The sequence below is a fragment of the Sycon ciliatum genome, chromosome 1 (assembly GCF_964019385.1).
Source record: "Sycon ciliatum chromosome 1, ocSycCili1.1, whole genome shotgun sequence".
Lineage (NCBI taxonomy): Eukaryota > Metazoa > Porifera > Calcarea > Leucosolenida > Sycettidae > Sycon > Sycon ciliatum.
Window position 1 is genome coordinate 90,252,931 of NC_088643.1, and position 21,105 is coordinate 90,274,035.

At 46.9% G+C, this 21,105-nt stretch overlaps 2 protein-coding genes and 1 long non-coding RNA gene across 3 annotated transcripts; 2 read left to right on the forward strand and 1 right to left on the reverse strand.

Annotated features, from left to right (window-relative positions):
* Nucleotides 1-2,906: 2,906 nt before the first annotated feature.
* LOC135806369 (uncharacterized) lies at nucleotides 2,907-8,027 on the reverse strand. The gene is made up of 3 exons (XM_065320545.1): nucleotides 7,842-8,027; nucleotides 6,463-7,746; nucleotides 2,907-3,519 (listed from the first exon to the last, which is right to left on the reverse strand). The coding sequence occupies exons 1-2, from the start codon at nucleotides 7,872-7,874 to the stop codon at nucleotides 6,484-6,486; spliced, it is 1,296 nt and encodes a 431-aa protein (XP_065176617.1). The 5' UTR covers nucleotides 7,875-8,027; the 3' UTR covers nucleotides 2,907-3,519; nucleotides 6,463-6,483.
* A 158-nt stretch (nucleotides 8,028-8,185) lies between these two features.
* LOC135807163 (uncharacterized) lies at nucleotides 8,186-10,147 on the forward strand. The gene is made up of 2 exons (XR_010551491.1): nucleotides 8,186-8,525; nucleotides 9,411-10,147. It is a non-coding gene; the product is annotated as an uncharacterized LOC135807163 (long non-coding RNA).
* An 869-nt stretch (nucleotides 10,148-11,016) lies between these two features.
* LOC135806368 (uncharacterized) lies at nucleotides 11,017-21,084 on the forward strand. The gene is made up of 5 exons (XM_065320544.1): nucleotides 11,017-11,267; nucleotides 14,036-14,323; nucleotides 15,549-15,636; nucleotides 17,250-17,407; nucleotides 19,069-21,084. The coding sequence occupies exons 1-5, from the start codon at nucleotides 11,190-11,192 to the stop codon at nucleotides 20,680-20,682; spliced, it is 2,226 nt and encodes a 741-aa protein (XP_065176616.1). The 5' UTR covers nucleotides 11,017-11,189; the 3' UTR covers nucleotides 20,683-21,084.
* Nucleotides 21,085-21,105: the final 21 nt, after the last annotated feature.

Genomic DNA, 21,105 nt, shown 5'->3' on the forward strand with positions numbered 1-21,105 from the left:
ATGTGTGCACATATCCGCCTGCGCCCCACACACACGCACGCACATGTGCTCACCTTGGTGGGCACATAGTATAGTAGTCACACATGCTCACGCACGCAGACACGCAATTTCACAAGCGCGTGCGCACACGACTCCATAAGCATACAAGTGCCTGTGCACATGCTCGTGCACGCACACATGCGCGCACTCATGCACTTGGTTGCACACGCACACATTCCTCAGGATCGCTAACGGCAATGCATCTACTACTTGTCATTCCATGTCCCTCCCGCAAGGGGGAGAGAATGACATAAAGGAGAACACAGAATAGATGACATGAACATCTTTGGAATGTTATAATTACATTACACAAAAGCACACGCATGTGCGCGCACACACTCACGCAATTGCGCGCACACACACTCAGTGTCACGCGCGTGCGCGCGCACACACACACTCACGCGCGTGCACCCACACACACAATAATAATAATGTCTGTCTCTCACGCGCGTGCGCGCAAACACACACACTCACGCGCGTGCACCCACACACACACAATAATAATAATGTCTGTCTCTCACGTGCGTGCACGCAAACACACTCACGGGCGCTTGCACGCACACACTCACGCTCGTGCGCGCACACTCACGCGCGTGCGCGCGCACACACACATTCGCGCGCTTGCACGCATACACACACACTCACGCGCTTGCACACATACACACAATAATAATAATATTGTCTGGCTCTCATCTGCATCCATACTGAGAAAACCCAACGAGTTCCCGAATAGGTGTACACTGTTGCCGGTATGTGGACTATCTTCTCTCCTTGAACTGCGGGTCATTGCGTGATGTAGCTTATCAGCAGTACATACTGTGTGTTCATACAGGAAAAAACATGCCAGCTAGAGGCGCTGGCGCTGCAAACAGTCCTTCCTATAACCTTGGGGCGGTGGCAGTGGTCGTAGCTCAACAGTGAGTCACTGCGACCGATGGTACAGCCGCTCTTGATCTTCTTCCTGTAAAATCAAGAACAGCAATCGCAGACAGGTTCATCGATCGCACGCAGTATAGCCTAGGGAAACAGGAGATCTACTGCCGTCCACCTCATCAAGCCGGTTTCGGAAAGCTTCACATTTCGTCGTGATGTAGTCCAAAACAATTCTACAAATGCTTTGGAAAAGAAAGAACTACATACAGTAGCTAGTGTTTTTGAAATATTGCACTCACCTCCGCTTTTCGACTGACGCTTCACAGTGTGGCGTGCGAAAAAGGACACACCACAGTTTCATCCACCAGCGTCCGCATCGGATGAGTGCATAATATTCCTCCTGAAAATCCTCCTCTGCCAAATGGCTGGAACACACGCGAAGGATTTACATTGTAGTCCCGAAATTGTCAAGCAAATAATTATGTCGCTTGATAGCTGCTATGGCGCACTGCTCGGCCTGTGCCAAGCACAATCCTTCGGAAATTGGTGCAGGTTCATCCCAGGGGGTTACCAGTAAGATTATAGTAGCCAACAACACAGCCAGAAGCCATGATGACATAAATACTCTCTTCTTCCATGGACAAACAGAAAGAAGATGCGAAATCCCAGTGTTTCTGGATCTGGCCAAAGGATCACCAAGTCTCAATGACGTCACGGGTTTGTGACGTCACGGCACGGACCCGAAAAGGACAATTGCAAACTGATATATCTCAAGAACGCTTGGTCGGATCGAAGTGGGACCTTCACCATTCGACTCAGCGTCCAAAACTCTACGGACCATGAAGTTTTGATTTTTGGGTGTAGTTCCCCTTTAATGTTACAGACAGATTAAATGCAAGGGAAATTGTCAACAGCAAACCAACGTACTGTCCCTCCAGGAATTCGCGATTCCACGGATGCAACAAATTTCGCGATTTTCAGCAAAATCCGCGATTTCCCCGCGTTTTTTGTTGTTTTCTGGGCTCTATCTCACATGTTTCATGCACTTTTCACACAGTGCTTTCCATAATCATGTACGTTATTTGCACAGTACGACTAGTACTACTCCGGAGTAGATATACGATGCAACAAATTTCGTGATTTGGCCCAAATCCGCAATTTTCTGCAAATAATTCCGCGTATTCCTGGCAAATTCTGCATCATTCCGCACTTTTTGTTGTTTTCTGCCGCAATTTCTTGCGCAAGTTTTCGAGAGTTTTTTCCGCAAATTCCCGCAGGGACAGAACGTATTGAACTGCAAGACGTAAATCTAACGCTTTAACTAGTGACATTTCTTCGTTAAAATAAATTCTGTTGAGGCCGTAATGCCCCATATGTGTTATGTGCGGTTATGCCTAAAGTCGTGAAGACTGCAAGATAGTTAGTGTATCTTCTCGTTAACCTATGAATTGGGGACAATCGTTAAATTTGCCACTCGTTATAATAACATGTCTTACAGTATTGGCCAGACCTGGTGTACAAATATGTGATGCATATATTTTCTTGATACGTGTACCAGTCCAGATATTCAAATTTTTGATGAAGCTCATAAACATATTGCTCTGAGCCAGGTTCTAACGTTCTGCGCTTGAGCCTTGTTCAAGTTCTGGGTCCAAAATGCAGATCATACTTCGAGGGTGCAGAACAAGTGCCTAGTTTCGCACGCACCTGGTGTTTCTTCTTCTTTCTTTTGCTTCGTAAGATGTTGCGACATCGGCGGTAATTAATGAAGAAAGGGTCTGCACCGGAGCTCGCGCTTCCTGCCGACTGACAAGTCAAGTGTCAAATCAGTCGGCAGGAAGCGTGAGCTCCGACGTTCGGAGCAAACACTTTCTTCATTCTTTTGTTTCCTTTCTGAAATGGACTATAATCCAGTAATGATGCGCTGCAAACTTGCCCAACTTCTACTATGTTTGTAAGCAATCCAGACTAAGCAAGGCAAAGCAACAGAATGCTAAGGTACGCATGGCATTTCACGTGATCCAAGCATACATGTAAGTGCAAACAATACCTACACTGCACGTACGCAAGACCCTCACCCAACACTGCCCCAAACCAAACCAAGCAGAATAAGTTTAGAGGGGGGTATCCTATTGGCAGAGATCCAAACACTACAAGTGAGTACAGAAATGAGCTGAGTTGAGAAAGAGTACCCAGGACCGAAAAAAGCAAAGCAACGCCTAAAACAAACACTGAACCCACACACACAAGGTCAGTTTAGGAATATGAACGTGCAGTGAAAAATTGAAAATGAAGCACAGCATGCACACATGGCATCACAACAACCTGGGTTTTTTGAGTCACATAGATTTCAACAATGATACCAAACTGTGACCAGTGCCAGTGACTGCTACCCACCCGATTGCACTGCAGCGTGAATGTACACACGCACACATGATCATTTTGATGTGGCGGCAGCATACACATGCTCACGGCCGATCTAGAGAGGAAACCGCGACTATGACTGCTTATCGACCCTGATACAGTAGTCTAGCCAATCTCATCATCATCATCATCACTCTTCCGATCCTAATAGACCTTAGGGCTAGTGATTATCCTCCAAATAGCCTATGAACATAAGTAATAGAGCATAGAGCACAGACAATATACTATGGTAAGATAGGTGACATGGGGCCTGGCCAAACAATAACACCAACCCCGAGTAACCAAGTGCAGTCAACTCTCGCCTACCCGCCACCACAGACTAGTGGCTATCCTATTACAGAGGGGGGGGGGGGGGGGGCGTCGACAAAGCATGCCAGAAGCGCAATAGCATCGGCAATGTTGACATTATTGTGTCTCATGTGTAACAAGTTGGGCTTTCGTTTCTCTTGTTTTCTATGGGCTGGGGTCAAAACTAAGCGGTGCGACTAGCCGAGAGTTGACTGTGATGCCTCCTTCCCCAGCACAAGCAGTAAGTCACCTTGCCCAAATAATTCAGGGCAGCAAACTCCCCTCCTACAATAAGAGCAATCACCTATGTGCTTGCATGTCTTCATATTTACTATTCTCTTCTCAAGCATCACACTCAAGTTAAGTCTTGGATTATTTTCTGCTGCTTTAGTTTACATGTGCTGAATGCTGACTCTTTGTCAACATGTGAGCTCAATCTATCCACCACGGTGGGTAAGGCACAGCGCTAAAAAAAGTAGTGGTGAACGTTTGAAGTGAGATCCCAAGGTTGAGTTACTTTCTCCGATCGAATATTCGAGTACATGTATCCTTGTCTCCTATAAACACGACACAAGCTCTGATTGAACAGATTGCTGACCATCTTTTTAGAGTATATTGATTGGTGAGTAATTGGGGTTTCCTGCGCTGAAGCAGCGGATTTTGGCAAAAAATGCATGTATTGAAGTACAACGCATGAACAAGTATTCTGATTTATTCCGAGTACGGTTATTATTCTAAAACCCGAGCGAGAATGTTCAGTATAATTTAGGAGTTTGCGGACAATTAGAAATAATTGTTTCTTCCTAAAAAAAGTCACAACTGTAGCAACACATGTCCACCCAACCAGACATGTGCCAAACGCGAAAGCAAACTACAGTACTGGCCGGACTACTGAAAAAAGCTAAGGGTTCGCACGTTGGTGGTAGCAACTGGGATTTTCGGCGTTCAAACACACGTGGTGGATCTGATCCAGTCATCTCCCACTTGATCCTTGAGGACGGTGGCATTCCTACGGATGCAGAAGGTTCAGTCGGACTGAGTCTCATGCAAACCGTTATTTTTTTAGTATGTTACACATGAGAGAATGGCACGCAGAGTGCTATTTTGCAAACATTAGAGAGGTTCCGCATAACGTAATTACGTTAGTAAAAAACGTTGTCGATCTACGGAAAGTCTTACGTAAACTGCATGCGCATCTGTGTTCCGCCATACGGAGTTTTCAAATCACGTAGCTGCCCTTGGCAAATCCGAACGTGGCAGGGTACGACCAGATCGACCTGGGGAGAGAGTCATAAATTTGTACCCTAATCCACTTACGGACCAGCTACGTTATCAGAGCCCTATCTACGTACTCTACGTAGACAACTTTCCGTAAGTGGAGTGCAAACTCGCGAATTCACGGGTTTTTCCCGCCCACTAAAGTTGCTCAACTTTACGTAGTGCGGAACCTCTCTAATGGTTTGTATACAAAACGGGAAGCAAAGCTGGGTGAGAGTATTGATAGACTTTCGATTTTCATGTTTGCGAGACCTTGAAGGATCATACTGGTACCGTTACCATACGATCACTACTACAGTCCATTCATCGGAAACAGTCCCGCTGCCTTTTGAAAGTCGGATTTTGGCCGAATTGAGGATCAAAAACCCACTTTAAATCTCAAAAATCTGGGTTTTGGATCTGCTTCTCCATTTTGCCATGACATACCTGTCCTAATTTTGTAAAACCTGACTGAATTTCTATTTCCCTGTTCTTGGACTTTTCTGGCCTCAAATGTGTCAAGGAGTAATTGCACGGGTCACACAATGCAGGATGCACTGTTATTTTCACGATATCTACAACTATGTGTGGGAGACACCAACAAGTTAAGGTGCCAGTTTCCAATGAATGGACTGTAAACAAGTCTATATTCATGTACATTACATACCCCAGTCAATCATAGGTAACTTAGGTGCAAGAATACATGACTCTGGTGTAGGTGAACAATCGAACGCTTTATGTTTTGAAATTTGAATCCTTTGAAAGTCAACCTATAGGTGAATGAGTAGACACCTATGCACTCTAATGAGAATGTTCAAAAGATCGTAATTCAGTCAAACTTCGTTTCCATTATCTGAATTATCCTGGCTAAAAAGAACACTCAGCTACCGTTCACAATCTGTGAGGTGCTGCGATCAACAGTTCCGGACACAAATCGCTTCCAACTGGACCAGCTTTCACTGCAACAAGAACGCATGCACTTAGAGCATTTTTCGCTTGGTCGCTCCCCCACCAGCCCTGGAGACATGGCTTCATGGTTATTATGGTCAACCTCATTATTTTTCTCTTGTGGAGACCTTTCCAGGAAGCCCGACTGGGAAGATCGAGGGAGTAGAACTGAAGTTACAATTCAAAGACGAGAACATGCAGATCCCCCCCCCCCCCCCAAATGGCTCTGAAAGGCTAACGATCATGTGCTTGGAGTGCAGAGCAGTGGCGAAAGACAAGGGTGCTGTACTGGCAAAGCAGTAACAACAAACTTCCAGATATAGTTGGTATTGCCCTACCCACATAGCGTGAAGATGAGGGGATATTTGGTATTTTGTCAGTAGCAGGCACCTGTGGTTGTTCAAGGTTCACCCATGTAAAACCATTGAGCCTAGACACACCCTCATTTTGAAAGTCAATATACAGAGTAAACTACACTTTCACAAAAAGAAACAGACAAATCACGCTTCTGCTGAAATCGCACTCTTCATTTACGCTTTAAATCACCCACAGCACAGATGGTGTGCGTAAAGTGCCAATCACCTAGCCAGCCAAAGTTAGAAATCACACAGGAAAAAGTCTGATGACACTCACCGGTAGTCAACGCAGCATGGCCTAGTAGGGTGTGAACGAGTGGCCACTGCCTCCATAAGCGCCAGTTGGACGCTGCGCACTGTAGTTCGTTGGCTGCTGCTGATAGCTACCACCGAAGCTTGCTCCATATGTTGCAGCACTTGTCGCATCAGCTGGTGCAGCGTACCCTGCAGCAGAGCCACCATAGCCCGAAGCACCTGCCGCCTGACCGTATGCAGCAGACGAAGCAGCGGCAGCAGCGGCTGCAGCGCCATATCCGGATTGCCCAGCATAGCCGGCCTGCTGGGCTCCAGTACCGGCATAGGCTGCGTTGGCACCATAACCACTGCCATAACCGGCTGCACCGTAGGCAGCAGACCCACCGGCTCCATAGCTTTGTTGTCCATATTGACTCTGCTGGCCGGCTTGGGCACCATACGCAGATGGGTATGCTGTGGAACCACCATAGCTACCATAGCCTCCCTGTCCATAGGAGCCACCATAACCACCAGCACCGCCGTAGGCCCCTCCTGAGTAGTTGTCTCGGCCACCATTGCCGCCACCACGTCCACCACCGTAGCTGTTATTGTAGCCGCCTCCGCCAAAACCACCACGGCCACCGCCGCGCCCTCCAAATCCGCGTCCGCGTCCTCTGAAGCCACCGCGATCACCGCCACCTCTGCCGCCGCCACGGAAACCTCCACGGCCGCCACCTCCTGTACCACCACGGGGAAGAGCTCGTTTCACCTCCACTTTCTTGCCAAGAACATCAACATACTGCTGCGAACATAGTTTATCGACGGTTTCCAGATCACAGAAGGAAACAAAAGCAAATCCTCGCGATCTGTTAGTCTCCCGGTCCAACATCATCTCCACGTCTTCAACTGGTCCATGTTCGGACATGATTTCTCTGAGTTGGGCACCCTCTACATGGAGGGGAATACCACCAACAAAACATTTTTTTGTTGAGACATCTTCGCTGCCGCCATTTGATCCGCCACCGTAGCCGCGACCACCACCGCCGCCGCCGCCGCCACCACCCATCTGATCCTTGGGTTTTGCAACTTTTGCATCGACCCGCTTGCCATCCAAGACATGTGGTAGCTTGGAAAGAGCTTCATCCACGCATGTTGAATGTTCAAACGTGACAAATCCGAAGCACTTGGACATTTGAGTTTGGGGATCTCGCGAAATGAATAAATCAGCTATCGGTCCAAATCCGGAATAAAATTGCCTCATACTCTCTTCCGTTGTGTCACGGCTCAACCCTCCGATGAACATTTTCCTCTCTTGCTCGGGCTCATTCTGGAGTAAAAGCAGGAAAGCAAATCAGGAAAACAAAAACAATCTACATTCGTATAAAAAACTTCCATTTGTGGACAAACAGTTTGGTAACTTACGCCCCCAGGTCCTCCGCCGTAACCCTGCGACATTGCAACTGATGAAAGCTCTCTGGGTTGACTAGAAGGAAAGCTACACAGGTTGGTAGCAGTAGTTCCAGGAGAAAGAAGTAGTGAGTGACCAAGAGAAAAAATTACCGAAAGGTTAAAAATGCAGAGACAAAGATCAGTAGAACTACTAGAAGTACAAGTCGGTTGAGGTCATGAGCTGTGCAGATATCAGATAGCTAGCTGCATGCCGATTCGCTAGTGTTACCCTGCATGTTTTTTACCAAAATGGCGTCGGAGTTTTAGCGCTACAACTAGCGACTACGAGTACGTAGATCAACGAGCGCCTCACAGTCGATGCGCCAAGCCAGCTGAGTGGGTCTTTTTATTTTTTTCGCGCGAAAGTTTATGTGGTGAACTGTGTTGGTAAAGATGAAGATGTCAGTCAATGAAATTTGCTATATTTCTTGTGTCTAACCAACCCTGTACGGATCGAACTGACGATTCCCGAGTGCGACAAATGTCCTGAAGTCTGCTCCTATTAGCTAGGTATCTAGAAATTTCAACTTGAGTGTCAAGTGAAGACTTTGCCAGTTGCAGACGAGGGAATTCTCGCTTCACGATTTTCCTGGTGTGTGGAGATACGTCGGAATGCCGACCCACCACACCCGACATGATGCTTCGGCCGGAATGCAGGTTGGTGCAGATAATTGCCTAATAATATATGTCTAAGCGTGTATACCTTTCCTTTCGTTGCATGCTTGGTTAATCCGACGGCACGAAATTATAGACATTTCGAAATTAACTTGAATATTATTTGGTCGTTGTATGTCTTAGTATTCCCTGTCAGTTTGTGCCTTTTTGTCGCGCTCGCCGACTGTATATGATCTAGCGACATTGGTACATGGTGGACAGTTAGTCATAACTCGTAACATTTTGTCCTTATTCTTTTTATCCATGATTACATTGGCTCACCATCCGAGTTTATTTATATATTTTTGATAGGGCAATATGTAATGTACACACACACACACACACACACACACACACACACACACACACACACACACACACACACACACACACACACACACACACACACACACACACACACACATACATACACACACCACCCACACACACCACCACACACACAGTGACACACACACCACACGCACACACCATCACATTACGACAAAATCAAGGCAATGCCGGCGAAGCTCTATAATTTTCTTGTGCCGCGTGCTAGGAGCATAATGGCATTGCCCGATAATAGCACTTGGTGTAAATGGGTTCCCATGTTCACACACACATACACACACACACACACACACACCACGCACACACCATCACATTACGACAAAATCATGGCAATGCTGGCGAAGCTCTATAATTTTCTTGTGCCGCGTGCTAGGAGCATAATGGCATTGTCCGATAATAGCACTTGGTGTAAATGGGTTCCCATATTTGTGAAGTACATGTATTATTTGGTTGCTGGCTATCAATTGTGCTGTGAGCATGGCAGAGTGAGGTCTTCCAGCTTTGTTGGTGTTTGCTCTATCTTGTGTTTACGCTCTGCAGAAAGGATCATATGTAGTGCCTTCGCAGCATTACATTACATCCATTGCGTAGCAGCAATGTGCCATCCTTCCGCGACTTAGGTGGAATGACGTGCAAGTGGTGCTCCAGGGTCAACTTCAATTTGTCGAGCACGTATGCCGCTGGCTTGGGGTCAGCAGCTGGGTGCAAAGTCTCTGTATACAAATCGTGCACTGTCGTCAAAAATATGGCATCCTTGTCCAGCAATTCCCGTCCTGTAGCGGCAATGACTATAATATTGGGGAAATCACTCTCGGCACCTTCCGTGCTGTACTGAGAGATGATGCTTCGCAATTGGTGGTCTGTGCTTGGTGCATTGTCGGCAGGGAGCATGTCAATTTGCTTTTGGTAGCAGCGTCTACAAAATCGACTCTCGTCTGAAATCCTGACATGGTGCATGCTACGCAACACATGCTCTGCAAGCTGAAAGTTTGGTGACTTCCACCTGTGTTCTGGTGTGAGCCTCGACTTACACCAAGCACATGTTGCATGGCCCACACCCTGCTGGTAATGGGTTGGGCACAGAAGCGGTTCGCACTGTTCTTTCAGACTGTGCACGCGCAGTTTGTCTGCAGGACAGTGTACGGATGCCGCTCCGCTGCAATCATGTACACTGCATGTGCTTTGGCTAACTGGTGGCTTATTTTCTTTCGCTGCTGTGCATACTTGGCGTCGTAGTGCTTTGACGCACTTGCAATAAATGCATTGGCCTGACGTGATGGATGTGCATGTGTGTAGCTTTTGCCAATGAGTCATGTGTAAATCGCTTGTCAGATGGCACTTTGGAGCAAATGCTTCATTCTGGGCCACATGGTCGTCAAGTATGTATGCTTGTGCTAGTTGTGGCATTGCTGGGTCTTCCTGCCGCTGACATCTGTGCACACATGCATGGAAAATATACGTAAAAACACTAGTTAGAAATCACGTCACCAGAGGCATGCCCTTTTTTCGGCCAGAACATAATTTCCGCTCCAATGTCACAAAGACTTACTCTTTCGATACGTCCAGCATAGAAGTAGCGAAATGCCTGGTTAATTCGGTGGCACGAAATTATAGGTCGGGCGACGAAATTTCGACGAAAAAAGGAAAAGAGACAAACCGACGTGTAACGACACCAAACTACAGAATTTCGTCGTTCTTGAAGAACTCATAACAGAAAAAGGTGAAAGGCGACTACTGAATCCTCGAGTGTGACGAATAACTCCGAGAAAGCGTGAGACTGGCCACCACGTACATACATGAAAACGATCGTATGTTGAGAATGCCTTGAGAAAAGTGCTCAAAAAGGGTGCTTCTGAAAAATAGAACTCTGTGTTCCGACGTGATTTTTCAAATCTGGCGCATCGACTGCTCATGCTCATGTCATGACGTGAGTCGATCGATTGCGCATGCGAGCTGCGGGCCGGATCGCGGAGCTCCGGCCGGCCGGAGATCGGGGCCACCATGCACCACGACCATATCCCATGTACCACCCTGGGCCTGGTTACATCATCATGACAGTTTCTTTTCGTAAAATCTAGACGATTTGCAGTACAATGTCATTTTTAGTATAAACAAGGCTCGAGTCGAGTATATCGGACCGGTCGAGTATATCGGACCGATTATTGCACCTCTCTGAATCTTGAAAGGAAGAAGATGTGAAGAAACTCTTTGCATTGAAAAGCATTGAAGTTTTAGATGCCATATCCATCGCCTGATGTGCCAGGGCACAAGACTGAAGTTCAAAATTTTTTTTGAGTTGTACCATTGATATTATCGAAAATGGACAGTGATGAGGAAGATCTCGAAGCACTTAGGCAAGCTGCCCTCCTATCATTGAAACCGAAGCCCGAGGATCAAGTAAGTTTAATATTTAAAAAACGAAGTTTCCAGAGCACATTATTTCCCTTTACATTTCCTCGCACCCCCCTATTTCAAGACTTACAACGAACTATTTATGTGCAAGAGAACATAGCCCCTTAGAGTGCAACAGCGCAACTCTACTATCAGTACAGTGCTGCCCCGACAGAATTTCAAGTTGACATCATTTTCATGATGCTATGCCCAGTGTACATGTATACGTATTATCAGACGTCCTACAATTGTAGTATCCTGAATCAGTGGTGGACGAATCCCCCATTGGATCCTTATAAACTAGTGCAAGGAAACACGTGTGCTGTGTTGACTCCCAGACGTCCCAGTGCAAATGTAAATCACTCATGCGAGAAGTATTGCATCATGAAAATGACGTCAACTAAATTCTGTCGGTACAGCATGGCATGCGGGAGTTGCACATTCTTACTATTCTTAGGGACTATGTACTCTTGGTGTGAAGGATTTAGTTCGTACATCCAAAGCTGTGTTCACAACTGGTGCGTGTACGCGTGAAACCACGCGTTTGTGCGTATTTTGCTGGCTTTTGGGGCGCCATGCGTACGGAAACGCGCCGAAATGGAAATTCCAACATGTTGGAATTTTCAGCGCATATCAGGCGCGTACCAGCGTACATGCCAGTCACTTTGACTGGCGGGGTCAACAAATTAGTACTCGAAGGTGTCGCACGCGCTAAATACGACTCGGATTGCCATTTTTTGTGAAAGCCTGAGCGCGCGTTTGGGCATGCATGAACCGCAAGCGTACCGCGTCCACGCGCCAGTTGGGAACACAGCTTGAAACTTATCATATTTTCCGGAGTATACGCTGCAGAGGAGTATAAGCCGCACCCAGATTTTTTGTCACGAAATCTAGACATCTTCCCTATTTGCTGGTTTGAGGGAAAGACACGAACGGGAAAAGTCTAAAGAAAAACTGTCACCACCAGGGCTCGAACCTATTTATCACCGTATTTATCACCGTTCATTTGACCATCATAGTATAAGCCGCACAGAAGCTTATACTCCGGAAAATACAGTAGGTGTAACAACACACCAGCAGGCAAGCTATGTGATTGTCCTAGGTTTATCCGATAATTTACTATCTGACGGGGCATACTAGACACACGAACTGAGGGCATCATTTTCCTGTCAATGTTCATGATCTGTCGGTATTACCAATGCCGTTTTGAACGTTGTCACGAAACAAGGATGAGACGAATCCCACTGAGCGCAGCCAATGAACGAAGAGACACGCACTCATATAAACCAGGCTTTCTGTTCTTAGGAAACCATCCTCGAACCCAGATAGCAAATGAGCATTTGACTCGTGCTCATACTCGTAAGAAAGTGCGAACTGTCTGTCTGTTTGAAAAAGGTGACGTGGAGACAGTGATATTAATATAGCAATGATGTGAGCAATGAATAAAACGATGTGCGCACTCATGTCACAATCATAGCAACGGATGAGGAGTTCCAGAACGTTTTCTCGTCACAATTTTCGATGGAATCTCGTGACTGAAGGGAATGATGAAACTACAATAGGATTTGTACATTTGGAGTGAAAAGAAAACCGAGAGTACAAGATTAGTAAAAAAATAGCACGTACTTCGATAACTTATTACACTGGTGAAAGCTAAAAATACAGATGAGAATAAATAGGACAATCAGCAAAGAGACTGGGATGGTGATTCGTGGTTTAGTGTTGTTCGTTCTGCAAGTAGTTTCTTGCAGTTTAAAGTTTTTGAAGCAGTGTACATTCATATTCAAGGTCCTAACCTTTGCAAGCAAAACGAAAACTGTCACCGCACTAACACTCTTCCAGTGAATTCGCACTCACGCTCAGCTACACGTAACGTTACTTGTACACTGTCACTTGTTTGTACCTCACATCATACCTTGCTCTCTTTGCTGGTTGTCCCGACTGTACTTGTATATGCAAGTGTGACTGTATTGGGTCTAATGTATTGAAAAGGTCAACATGTACACACCGTACTGTTGATTTTAATGTGGAGTCAGCAGTGCAGTGTGTAAGGCAAAGTTCGCAGCATTGGATATGCTGAGATTAGTTGATTGTTGGAGAAATTAACCTGTAGGGTTGCCGTATTATTATTTGTTTGTATGCGAAAGCCACATGGGAGCGCACATTTCCTGGCATGTCAGCATCGTTTCCTTATGCATGAGGCTGTAGTTGAGGGTCCCGGGCAAGTTACATGAATTATGATTACCCCAGTGGCAACCTCTTCAACCGTGCCACTTCACAATGGGCCGGTTGTGCATGGAGTCATGCCTAACCATGTTGTTGCGAGTGCTGGACACTGTGGTAGCATGCTAAGTCACACGAAGCTCAACTACTTCATCGACTGTCAACGATAGTGGATTCACTGAGCAACAGTACATGTAATAGTCTAGTAGGTCATATCGAGTCATGATCTGATGTACTTTTCAAATTGTCCGTTAACTCCAGCGCAGTCACTTATACATGTATAACTCGTCACTTCTCCGACTCCCCTGTGTATACATGTACTCCGGATGTGACCTGTAAGGGACCCGTTATACCTTGAAATAATCCAAATGTTCGTCGAAGGAGGAGGGGGTGCACATTGTGCGCCGGCAAATCCTGCAAGTTGTACACGCTATCCCATACCTACTTCAGCTGTCTTTCTGACTATGAGCTGCATTTTTTGATTAAAATCTAAAGAAATAGTTTTTAAGTAGTTCAGTGTATTGTCTTGCATTGCTGTCTGCTTTGAATAGCAAATTGGCTCAACAACAATATCTGCGTCCCCCAAGGATAGTGTGCAAAGTGCTGATGCTGGTGAAGAAGAAGAAGATGACGAAGAGGAATATGTGCCCTGTAATAGCATCAGCCAGCTGGTAAGCGTTGGTATTGATGATGAGCCCTACTCTCCCAGTAGACCGGCTATGGTGAATGGAAGGCCGCGAGATCCAGCTAGCACTGCGGCTGGCTTGCTGCGAGAGCCCAGTGCTGACAATGAGCAAGATGTGGACGATCTGAGAAGGGCTGCTCTTCTCTCAACAAAGGTTAGTACTGTACTACACCAGTGGCATACTCAACATGCACTATGCCTTGCTGTACATCAGTTGGCTCAACATGCAGTTTGTCTTATTGCACACCTGCATCCTTACAGTCCATTTCAAAACTATAGACGCGTAGTGTTTTTGAAATATTTCAAATTTGGCTGGAACGTTTTGAGAATAGTTTTCGGAATATTGCTCAGGTCCGCTCCACAATTACTCTCATATTATAGTTTCTACAAGTAAACGATTGGATAACAGACGCCCGATTTGGAAAAATTTATGCACAAAGTGATCACAGATTTTATGTGGTATAGATGCTGGCATAACGGTTTTTGCCTAGGTACGCGTCTATAGTTTTGAAATGGACTGTAGCTGCTGCATCCTTACCCAAACGAAAACTTACTGCATGCATGGGGTGTTGGGCAGGTTCCACTGTCGTCAGGTTCCACTGTCGTCAGGTTCCACTGTCGTCTTCATGTCAGAAGGCAGCTTTGCCTGTTTGTTTGCACAACTCTAAATAAAATTCCGCGACAACAGCAACATTTCCGCTGTTACATTCAGGCTCTTCTCAGCCGATAACAATAGGAGCAACCCGGCACACGCGTGCACATACATGTACATACATGCATGCACACCCGCACGTACACACATGCATGCGCGTCCACGCACATACACACCCGCACGCACACCCACGCGCGCGCATACACACACACACACACACACACACACACACACACACACACACACACACACACACATGTGCGCACAACAATATTTAAAAAGGCTGCTGGGCCTGAGCAAGCATGTCCTGCGCCGCGATGTGACCTTATCCGGTGGGGTAAAACTGTGGCATAGTTGGCAGCCTTGCTCCTGTTGGTAGTTTGCTATCTTCTGTTGTATAGAATACAACAGAAGAATTTTTACGAAGTCTTGAGCTGGACAGGGTACTCACTGCTCAGTCATGCTTTTTGTACTGTCATTAGAGAGGTTAAGTTTCACGTAAAATTCTTACGTCCGTGAACTTTTACGTCAAAAATTAAAAACTCACGTAAAACTTGACGTGTTTTACGTGAGTTGACTGTCCCGAACGTAGTGTCGTGACGTGGGTTTTTGGAAGTTTCGTTTGGTCATCCCAATCGAATTTGTGTGAGTATCCGTAGTTTTATCGAGTTTGTTGGAAGGTTTGTTCCGACTTTGATGAATACTGTTTCTGTATCTCTCCTTGAAGAATACATCCGTGCAAGTGGACAAGGATGTGATGACAAAGACCAACCACTCTCCAAGGGATACCAAACCAGATGTCTTGTTGGATAAAGGTAACTGGTAGTAATTTCAATTTGTGTACTTGTACATTCATGTGCAATACAATTGGTGTAGTACAGTGGTAGCAACTGAAGTCCCGCCCCAGGAGCAATGCGCTCGCAATACACCAGCACAGCATGCGATCACACCAGCCTCAAAGCGTTGCTGGAGCCTGTTTTTTTTAAATATTTTTTTATATTTCCTTACCCCACTCGCCTTTGCTCTATCCACCTTGTTATTCACTTGGCTGTCATTGTAGAGCCCTTTTTGAGCCTATCCCCACCATATAGGTGTCCAGTTGCCGGGTCACCCAGACTACTCTCTCCGACTGAGGGAGCATCTTCTTGTTTCCATTGACAAGAACCTAGTGCCACAACTCCAGAGACTTTCGCTCAGCGTCTTGTGAAAACATAGTTCTTTCCAGTTTGAACACTGGAACGGAACAAAGGATGACACACTGCAGAACCAAAAGCTTTGTTTTCCTCAAAAGACAAAACAACGCTCAAACAAGAAGACTCGAGCTGGAGGCAAGCGCTAGGTTCAAGACTTTGAAAGTGCCCGCAGATGAGTGCATCCGCGGGCAAAATGCTCCTGGACACTTTTGATTCCCGCTGACAAATTCCGTCGTGTGAATCGCCTTTAACCCCACTTTTGAGTATAAAAATGTATATTATTACTATATGCCCCCAACCGAAGATGAGATGTACTTCAGAGTAGGGGTGAAATGACTGACCCAAATTCCTTATCGACTAGATTCAATCCTATCGACTGGCTATCGACTGGCTTTGCCCTCACACATGAACACAAGCACAGCATGTTTACGCTTACCTACATGAACACAAGCACATAAATGGTCACACACCCATGCACAAGCAAACAGAAGCACGATATGAGAACATTGTAGGTTTCAATGAAGCACACCTTGTACGTTTCTACGTTCCAACGGACCCATGCGGCATGTACTTCTGGGCATTTGCACATGAATTTTTTAACGTACTTCAAGTATGTACAAGTTGATAAGGGTTTTCCTTCTATCCACTCAACCTTATCGACTGGCCAGTCGACGTATCGATGCAGTGGTTTCACCCCTACTTCAGAGGTAGAACATTCACCTTCCGGGCTGCCGAGAACTGGAGCATTCACCTTCCTGGCTGCCATACTGTATCTTACTGGTAATTGTGCCCGGCCGTTGTTCATTCGGGACTGAACACAACAATGTGACACAGATGTTTTGCTTGCAGACCAGTGCATATCTTGCTCTCTACCAGTACATGTACATATACATCAATACCCGGGCCGGGCCGGGGTAGATAGGTGTCTGAGATCCTCAGGTAACTGGTTGTGTGCAGTAGCACAGTGCTCCTCAATGAAATCCAGTCGTGTCACTCAAGCTTGCACCTTGCATCATTCCGCAGCCCAGTGTTGGCAGGTCTAGGGCTGCGCAACGCCCGGCGTGTACTTGAGTGACGGGACTGGATTTCATTCAAGAGCAACACTGTAGTATAGTCAGTGCTCGCTCTATGTCCAGTGAACATAGTGCGAGAATTGTATACCAGGGGTATGCTGGGTACTTCTACTTCTTCAAGGTTGCTGCTGCCATGCTGCCACTTGTTGCCACTGTCAACAGGGGATGATCGTGAAGAGCTGGATCTACTCTACGGTGACCTCAACTTCAGTTTGCTAAACGAAGATGAAGGTGAAGCCGATAGGCCCAAACCCAAGGAAAAGCGGCCGGTGCAAAATGAAGTGAAGCCGTTCGTGCGTGAGCAGCGGCCGGATTTGAAGGTATGCTGTGTGTGTGTGTGTGTGTGTGTGTGTGTTCACGTGCATGTGTTGTTGTTGTTGTTCAGGCGCGTGCACCGTATGAGTTTTTTGGTGTCTGGAAACCACCTTTTTTCGGGCAATCTTGCCAAAGGAAAAGCGTGCCTACGCTCGTACTGGATTGGTTATCCTGCATACGCGTCTATCGACGGGCAGTTTGCAGTACAGTGACTATGTCCTTATTTCGAAGTGAGAGAGAGTTGCTTTGCATGCAGTTCGAAATACAATATTCTCTCTTTCTTCAGTGGAGAGTATCCACAGAGAGATCGATCTCTAGCTCTGGTTCGCTCCTGGATTGGCGGTGACGTTTAAGAAATCCGTTTTGTCTCGAAATTCGAGTCAAGCACGCGCGATGCAAGTCAGTTCAAGGATATGATTGACGACATCTCCTTCCAAACTGTTGACTCAAATCAAGATGACAGCCTTTCGTTCTCGCTCATGTGCGCAGCAGAGATGTTCGTCAAAAACGTTGTCGACTGGAAGACGTAAAAATGTGCGTCCATGATCCACTTGCGCTGCTTCAGAACGAAGCGCAGCTCCGGCCGCGACTCAAGGGCTCGGGGCTTCGCTTTTCTCCCGCGAGCTTCCATCGAAGCAAGGTCCATAACTCTTTATTGAACTCATGTGGAACATTGCCAATACATGCCGAAAACTTCGTCATAAGAACAGAAAGAAAGAAACGTCGAAATAAGCAGTGTTTTGATGAAACAAACATGCCTGCATGGAGTGGATTAGTGAAGTACCATAGACATAGTGTTATACTTATAGACTGTAGTGTATACAATTCATGTAGCCTGGGCGGCTAGGCCTATAAAACTTTTACGGGTTTAATATGACAAACATGTACAGTGTATATGAGTACATTTTAAATTTGCACCGTCTTTGCAAATACTTTTTGAAGTGCTGGTATGTAGAAGGTAACCCGTGCCCGTTTTTTCCTGCTACCGGTTATACATGTACATGTACAATGTAGATCTACCAACATTTCCAAGTAACATCGTACCCTCCCTCCATTCCTCATTACTCTTATTTCTGTCCTTTCTACCCCTGTACCTGGTGCCCTCTCAGACGCGTTTGTGCCGGCATGATCTGATGATAGCAGTCGGACGAGCCCCGCATCTCATCAGCACCAGTGTTCATTGGTGCCCTGCACCCCTGATCTTGAGTCTCCCCCCCCCCCCCCCCCCCTAGTCTCCTCCCTAGCCCTCGCCGTTATCTCCGACGGGATGTTCGGGCATGCGCATGTGCACAAATACATGCTTATACAATGGGTCTCCAGAAAAAAATTACCAACTCTAGAAACCCCCCTTTCAAGACTCGGTGCACGCCACTGTTGTTGTTGTTGTTTCTTTATTTTACTTCACCAGAATTACAGGCAGTAGAATGCCTTCTCACTAGACCAGGTCTAGTTCTCACAAATGATGAAGAATGTGAATGAATGTGTGTGCACGTGTGTCTTTATGCTTAGTGCAAATGGTGGCAGGCTGTAGTACATGTACCAGTGCTGGCTTGTCTCCGTCACAGATACAACGTACGAGTTACTGCATGTCAGTTCTGTTACACGTTGCAGCAGTACTGTACCGTTATGTTTGTGTACGTGTACACTCATATCCTTTTGTGTACAGGGTAGTCAAGCACACGCCTCTGCTATGAGAAAAAGTCATGACATGCAGCACTTGCTCCGGGGCGAGCAATCACTCAAGCACCACCACCAGCAGCAACAGCAACAGCAGCGCTCATCCAGCGGGGCAGTAGCAAGAGGTACCGGTTCGACATCACCACTCTCGGTAGTAATCAATACTCAGTGCTATAAGCCTTTGCCATGGCAGGACCCATCCAACTCTCTTGCTGCTGCTGCTGCTGCTGCTGCCGCTGCTGCTGGCGCACCTGGAAGCATTCCCGGTTGGCTACCTCCCCCTTCCTTGTTACCACCAGCTCTGTTCCACCTCCAACAGCTGGCAAACAATTCCGTCATGTTGTCGCAGCAGCAGGCTCGACACCACCCTCGTTCTGATGCCTCAATGCCTCCGTCCAGGGAAGGACATCGCAGATCTAGTCGCCGTCCTCCTAGCCCGCAAGACCGGCCCTACACTGACAGAGATCGGCATTCGCATGAGCCACGCCATTCGCATGAGCCTCGCCATTCGTCCTCTCACAGTTACCGGCACCGCTCTCATGAGAGATCTCCATCGTATCGGGAATCCGGCTCTTATAAAAGCTCAAGAGATTATGAGCGAGATTATCAATCACGTTTCAAGAGATCAGACTATTATGACGATCCTTCTCGCCACCGCCGCCACCGCTCGCCCCACTATCGTTATTCCCCACCAGCTGACAGGAGATACAGTCATCATTCTGACGATGACAAGTACGGACAGCCAAGACGACAAGGGTCTTCGTATCTCGTAAGTGCAGCAGATAGTTCTGATGGCGGTGGAGAGCACAATGCCAGCAGTCATGAACGGCACTCGCAGCACTCCAAGAAGCACCGCCACCACCAACACAGCGGCCATCATCACCATCGCCATCGACACGTGTGTAGTCGACACCAACGACAGCGCGATTCCGATGATGATGGCGGGGACAAGTCACCGTCGAGATCACGCCATTCGTCTCACACCAGATCACCGCTACGTGAGAGTAAGCGAAAAAGACACAACAAGCAAAGACATTCCCGTCACACTTCAAGATCAAAATCACCTCGAGCCTCACCCAGTCCGAAATCTAGTGAAAGCACGTCTGGTGATAGTGATGGAGATGATAGTGATGGAGATGATGCATCATCCACTAGCAGCAGAAGTAGATCTCCTTCTACAGATGTACCGGTAGAGGAGAATGCTGTAACAGCAGCTGCTGAATTGTCAAGTAAGGAGGAGGCTGTGGTGCCACCGCTGCCGTCACGATCACCATTGCGCTCATACATTACAAGACCAAATAGGGGTGTCTCTGTCACTACAGGGCAAGATGCAACACTAGAATGCGGTGAAAAAACCTCAACGCATGGAAGTGCAGACGTGATTGATGTGCATCATTCAAGCAGCAGCGATAATTCTGCTGTAGCAGGTGAGGATGAAAGCGAGGATGGCAACAGCAGTGATAACAGTGATACAAACACACAGGCTGTTTTCACCAAACCCCTGGCAATGTCACCGCCGCGATCTCATCAATACCCCCGACGGCGTGTGCAGCATGTACGTAGGGGTCCAACAGCACACCGCCGCGTTGCATACCACCGGTGATGCTGACATTGCTGCTACTACTGTCTGCTGCTGTCTGCTGCTGCTGTGCTGCAGCTTTCTGTGCAATGATGGCCTTATCTTGTCACTCAGTCACTGCCCCTGAGATTGTACTGTTTACAATCCTGCTCTAGTTTTAGCTCAGTGATGTACTCTTCTTAACCCCCCCCCCCCCCCCCAAACCGCTGTATTGTGATTTTCTCCAGCTTAATAAATAGTCCGCGCTACGCTTTGTTGAAGTTTTATGAAACCCGCACAGTACTCTCCCCGTTGACGCAACAGGCATACTTGCCACCCGCTTGACCAGTTCAGTTGAGTACTGTCAGCACCTTTCTTAGCCACATTTCATGCATTCGAGTGTTGTATGAACCATGAACTAACTTGCACCGTGTGCATGCACTTCTACCCCTAGCCTGAATGACACTG